This window comes from Neolamprologus brichardi, chromosome 12, assembly GCF_056152115.1.
Source record: "Neolamprologus brichardi isolate AB-2024 chromosome 12, ASM5615211v1, whole genome shotgun sequence".
Lineage (NCBI taxonomy): Eukaryota > Metazoa > Chordata > Actinopteri > Cichliformes > Cichlidae > Neolamprologus > Neolamprologus brichardi.
Genome location: NC_142115.1, coordinates 32,087,818 through 32,093,817, shown reverse-complemented (window position 1 = coordinate 32,093,817; position 6,000 = coordinate 32,087,818). Strand labels below are relative to the sequence as shown.

The 6,000-nt window shown below is 41.9% G+C and overlaps 1 protein-coding gene across 2 annotated transcripts in view; it reads left to right on the top strand.

Annotated features, from left to right (window-relative positions):
- Positions 1-247: 247 nt before the first annotated feature.
- Positions 248-6,000, top strand: part of kremen1 (kringle containing transmembrane protein 1) — a 70,630-nt gene continuing 64,877 nt past the window's right edge. The window contains exon 1 of one of the 2 annotated variants that reach the window (XM_087849350.1): positions 248-445. In XM_087849350.1, coding sequence (XP_087705476.1) covers positions 367-445 — 79 coding nt within the window. In that variant the 5' untranslated portion in view covers positions 248-366. The remainder of the gene's footprint in view (positions 446-6,000) is intronic. The other variant, XM_087849349.1, reaches the window with a different exon arrangement.

Genomic DNA, 6,000 nt, shown 5'->3' with positions numbered 1-6,000 from the left:
ACCACCTTTAAAACCCCATCGCGCCACCCTCTCTCCCTCCCTCCTCTTTTCTTTCTGCTGCTTTCCCAGTGCTGCAGGTTGAATCCATTGCCCCTATTTCCTGTCACATGGGTTGGAAATAGGATCCCTGTTTTCTACTATCTGGTCTCGTCGTAGTGGTGTCAGTGTAGTAGTAGCTGTAGGACCTGCCTTGAAGTTCAGGGACTTTTTAACACCGGCCAAAGCGCGACTCCTGCACAGACACAGACAGCCAAGCAGCAAGTCAGCCAGCCAGTCAGTCAGTCGGTCCAGCAGCCTGCCGCTCTGCGCACCCGTCCGTCAGGCTGCACTTCACCTGAGAGCGAATTCAGACTCTTTAATCACACGATGGATTCCTGGACCGTCGCCTCTGCTCTGCTTCTCGCTGGCTTTATTTCTTCCGCGGCTTTTAATGATTTCGACACCGGTAAGTCAAACTTTTCTCTTCGCCTTTTCCTCGCAACGGGTTTGCGTCTCCAAAGTTCGTCTTTTGCGCGACGCACAAGCGCTTCTGTTCTTTAAAAAGAAAAAAACAAACAAACAGCACAACTCGCACTAAAAAGTGCAGCAGTCCTAAATATGCTCATGATACTCTTGGTATTTGTTTCGCTATCCCACATCTTGCAGTTAGCAGTAACTTCATTCATAGTTAATCGCCTTGGTAAAAATCCCACTACGGCATTGTTTCCCAAACGGCATGAGGTATTTAATTGAGAGGTTTACAGTTTCCCTCCGAGCAGCCAAAGCTCACAGGGAAATTGTTTTGATTTTTCGGCTGCAGGGAGGAGAGTGGTGCTCTGGAGTGAAGTGTCTGGTCTGACGATCAGGCGTCACTTCCACACGTACTAAGATAAACACTTGTGCTCCTAACTGTAAGGTGTCCGGGACACATTCGTACCATGACGGGAAACGGCGAGTTTCCCTGATTACATTAAAATAAGACAAACCTGCAGCTGCCACACAATCCACTTTCCAACACATCCGGCTCTATTTTTATTTACCTCACTACATCAGCCCCTCAAAGCTCACCGGATACATTTGAACTGTTTGCATTTTCAGCTTTTCTTGCAGAAATAAAACATTTTTCATTCCCAACATCATATCTCCAGAGGAGGCCTGCTGGCTGTTTAATTGAACCGTGCAAATACGGGTTCTCCCCGGAATGAACTTGAAACCGTTCGCTAAGTCATCTGATATCACCCGTTTAATTTGCCATCAAGTTCAGATTAATACTCAAAGGGTACGCTTGCGTCTATCTGCTGCACTTCAAAGTAACAGCCGGATCCCCAGCGAGATCCGCCTTCTCTGAGACTATTTTGTTTGAATGTGAATATCTAATAATGATGACCGCACTAACCAGCTTCTCCTTGCTGTAATTTGTGCCGCGTTTCATGTCGAAGCAGCAAATCCTCATGCTTTCCTTTTTAATTTTTTTGTCTCTTAATTATACCCTTGGATTTCAAATTAGAGGGTCCACCATCTGGGCTAGTGCGTAAGTACTCCCATGTGTACCTATGTATTAACAAAGTATTTAAAGCAATGGTATTCCCCCTCATAACACAGGGGAGAAGAAAAGGCCAAGTTTATGTTTAGTTTGTCAGCTGTGCCATATTTACTGTAAAGTAAAACAATAATTTAATGTCTCTACAAGAAGTCAGTCTCTTGTTGTAAATGATAGAATTGACTTAGGCTGTCTTTGCTGGTTGAAGGTTGAATACCCTCAATTTGACTGGACTGTGAGGCCAAACTGAATGCTAAAGCCAGCAGCACCTAAAGGAGAAATGCACTGTAAAAGCCCTTCTATGTCTTTCAAAGTAATGAGAGCTGAGGAAGATGGGCTCTGTGGCGCAGGCACAGCTGAATTGCACTGAACGGTTCCATTCAGTGTTTGGATATCTGGATGAAAAGAATCAAGTGAACATCTGTAATGTCATTAAGCAACAAATCAGGGTAACATGGGCAAATATGAATTTTTCAACACAGCGGCATTTTCCTTTACCTGCTGAAGTTATTACCTGCAGCAGCTTATTAATGTCGTCCAGAAAGCCAGCTGCTGCTGCTTCTGCCGCCTTTGTGAGACAGCACCTTAAACAGTTACACTTGAAATGCTTTCTCTGTCCTTGTGGACTGCAGCTTTGGATCAAGCAGAAGTGTATTAGCAGCAAAGTGTTCTTCATCTCCTGCTCAGTGGTAATCACGCACTTGGTGCTGTGCACACATGCAAACATGCACCTAAGTGCAAATGTATCTCTAAGGGTTAGAGATAGCATGATGGTTGTAGCGGTGGAGCAGTTAAGTACCATTATGCAACATATAATATGACAGTGTGCTCTTCTTCCATACAGCACCCTTAACACTCCCACTATAGAGTGATAGTTAACCACAGACCCTTATCTTTATAAAGAAGCTTTATAAAAGAAACTCATTTAGACTCCCACATGCTGTTGTGCCCGACTGCATCCTGCTGTTGTTTTCTTGGCAGCTGTTTACAAATGTACACACAAGTAGAAGCTGAAGTCTGTCAGAACTGTCAAGATGAAGTGTAATTGAGTTGATCTATAAGCCAGTAATGATCTAGCTCATGGCATTGTTGTCTTAAACAAGCTCAAGCTGGTGAATCATGGCAGATTTATGATCTTCATGTTTCTGGTAACCAGGACTGTCTCTACTAGTAGGTGGAAGACAGGTGGCCACTGGTGAAACTTAAAGTCTTTTATTTATGTAACGAGTTCACACAATTCAGCTTTTTAATTAATTTTCAAGTATTGACATCACAGTAAGGTGGTTTCCCTTTTAACATCTGGGTGTGTGAGTCCTTTTTTGTCTCAGTACATGCTGGTGTAGCTCATAGGTATTTGGTCAGTTTGATCAGAAGATCATTACCACTCTCACATCTGTCTATGAGGCGTCAGTGTGTGGTTGATGAACTTAGTGTCCAAGACTGAACACAAATGTAACAAAATTGTATAAAATAGCAGCTTTACCGTTCACTAATTATTTACATTTTTGTTATTTCTCTTCAGAACTTGAAGCATAAAAAGAAAACTTCATGTCTTTGTTGGTGCACTTGTTTTGGGCCATGGCCAGTAGTTTTCTGTGGTTTTTATTAAAACTGATTTAAGAGGCCTGTATGGCTGTGCATTAAATACTAAACACATGCATTTTGCTATTTATTGGAATAAACAATGACTATGTGGAATGCTTATTAGCTTGCTTTATGGATAATGGCAGCCATCTTTTATCACTTTTGGACAGAGTCAGTCAACCCGTTGCCAAAGACAAGGGATGTGTGTATGGGCATGTGTTAGATTTAAGAGATCCATCCATCCTTGAGCTCATATAACCCCAGTTCACCACTTCACTCTCAGACTGATGGTTTAGCTGTAGGCAGGGCCTTCAGCTTTCAGGCCCCTCTTCTGTGGAACCAGCTCCCAGTTTGAATTCGGGAGGTACACGCTTACGCTCTCTATTTTTATGATTTGGCTTCAAACTTTCCTTTTTGGCAAAGCATAAAGTTAAGGCTGCATCAGGTGACCTTAAATTCTCCTTTAGTTATGCTGCAGGAGGGCTAGGCTGCTGGGAGTTGAAGAGGGAAGAGAGTGAAGCGTGCTTCTTCTTCACTCACTATGTTTTTATGCACAACTTGCATTTAATTATGAGTTATTATTAATCGCTTGCTATCTTCCACAGCATGCCTTTTTTCCTGTCTTACTCCCCTCACTTCCAACTGGTCATGGGAGAAGGCCTTCTCTCCCCAAGCCCCCAAGCCTGCTCTGCCAGGGGTTTCTTCCTGTTAAAAGGGTTTTTTTCTTTCCCACTGTCACCAAGTGCTTGCTCTTAAGGTGGCATCACATTGTTGGGGTTTTCGCTGTACTATTGTAGGTCTTTACCTTTCAATATAAAGCAATTTGAGGAAACTGTTATTATGATTTGGCGCTATTGAATTGAATTGAATTGAATTGAATCATTCCTTCCGTCCTTCCTTCCTTCCTTGAACACTTATCTTACTTTTATTAGGGTCACCATGTACTGGAATCTCACCTATCATTAGGCCAGAGGAAGAATATACCCAGTAGAGTTCTCCAGTCCATCGTCGGGCTAACATAGAGATACACATAGCCACACACTCTCCCACTCACATGCAGAGAAAGTTGTAAATCACCAATTATCCTAAACTGCCTTTGAATGATGCGAGGAAACCGAAGCATCTGGAGGAGATTTGTGCAGGTGAAGACTCCATTTAGAAAGGCCAGGAGGTTTCAAACTAAGAACCTTACTGGTGTGCTTACTTTGCCACCCAATTTGAAGAGTCACATGGCAACACATTAGAGACACTTGTGCTCCATGATCCCCCCTTTCAGTGCCATAATAAGTAGTCTTACCTTTGTGTGTACCTGGGTATTTGACCAGTCAAGCATTTATTTGTTGGGTTGGTGTTCAGTTTTCATTTTGGTGGGATTTAGGTTTCTAAGAAAAACTTCTCAACTTTAGCAGTGGTCATTATGCTTTAGTTTATCACACTATTGCACCCCTACAGACTTTATCATTAGATTTAGCAAATAAAGAGAATTTGTGTTGCTTTCTAACATTATATCTGTGGTCATTTTACTTGTAAATATAGCCAAGTACACACATCATTCATAAGTCTGTTTATGATCTTTTGATATATGAATTCCTGTTGAATGCATATATATTTCTTCTGTTTGCTATTTATTGCTGTAGTCTTACTATTTATGTTTTACTCCTGCACAGTTGGTGTGGAGCACCCATAATTTCATTGTACATGTACAATGACAGTAAACGTCTATTCTATTCTATTCTATTCTATTCTATAGTTGACATTGCACTTACAAAAGCTTAAAGAAATAGGCAGCAGAGAGCTATGGCCATGCTGTTAATGAAATCTGTGACCTTAGTAAAAAGTTACCCTATGAGTTTATGATCTCTAGTTTTAAGTTTTATTTCATATAAGATGATGCCTGTATTTTAAATTACAGTCCTAATAAGAGTAAAATAGATCATATTGCAGGATATGTTTTAGGGTGTGGCTGTTGTGACTGACAAGTCACTGCTGCATGAGTGTGCAGTTTCCTCAAATTCTTTGTCAAATCTGCCCCCAGCTCATGTCAGGATGTTTTAACACCAGTTGTTTGTATACAGTCTGTGCATTGTATATGAGGAGTTTTAACCTGTGCGTCGTTTGATTTTGTTCTTTGCAACTTTAATGAAAACGCTTAGCTTTGGGTGTGTCAAGCTGAAACTTGAAAAGGGCAAGCTGTGACATTTTGGCAATATGGTATGCGCTCTTATTATGTGATCACAGAAGACAGAGCTGTCAGAAATAAGCCCTGATGAAAAAAACATCAGGTTAATATCAGGCTGTGCTCGACCAGCTGAATCTTGGCCTGATCGAAGGCGGTGCGAGGTGCCTGATGGGACTGCTTTTTTCTGCACTTTTTGCAATGTCTCTTATTAGCTAGACATGCATGAAATAATGCTACGTGATAAGATTTGTCAAGCTGGTGATGTAGCCTATCAAATGAGCTTGCTGCATATCCAGCCATGCTAACATATTTATCTCAGGGGTTTTTTTTTTGCTTCTTTTTTAAACTTTATTCAACGTGGGCGTCTGAAGACCAGAAATGAAATAAATTGATGGTTGGATGAATGACCACGTGTTGTGAGTTCTCTTTGTAGCCTGACTTGCATATAAGCTGCTGCATAAACTGGCAACCCTCTGTTGCATCTGGCAACCCTGTTTCTTTCCTGCTCAGTGTCTGATCGCTATCCAGCAGGGCATGATGTTGGCCTGGACTCTGACCGATTCATCGCCCTTGACTACAGACAGAACTGAGTGTCTTGCAGTGCAGCAGGCGAGGAAAAACTGGTTCATAAGACTGTACAGAGGTGGTAGCTTCGTTTTGGCAACTGTTATGCAGCTTCTGTCTTCACTGGGTTGTTGTGTGATTGATAGGAGTTATT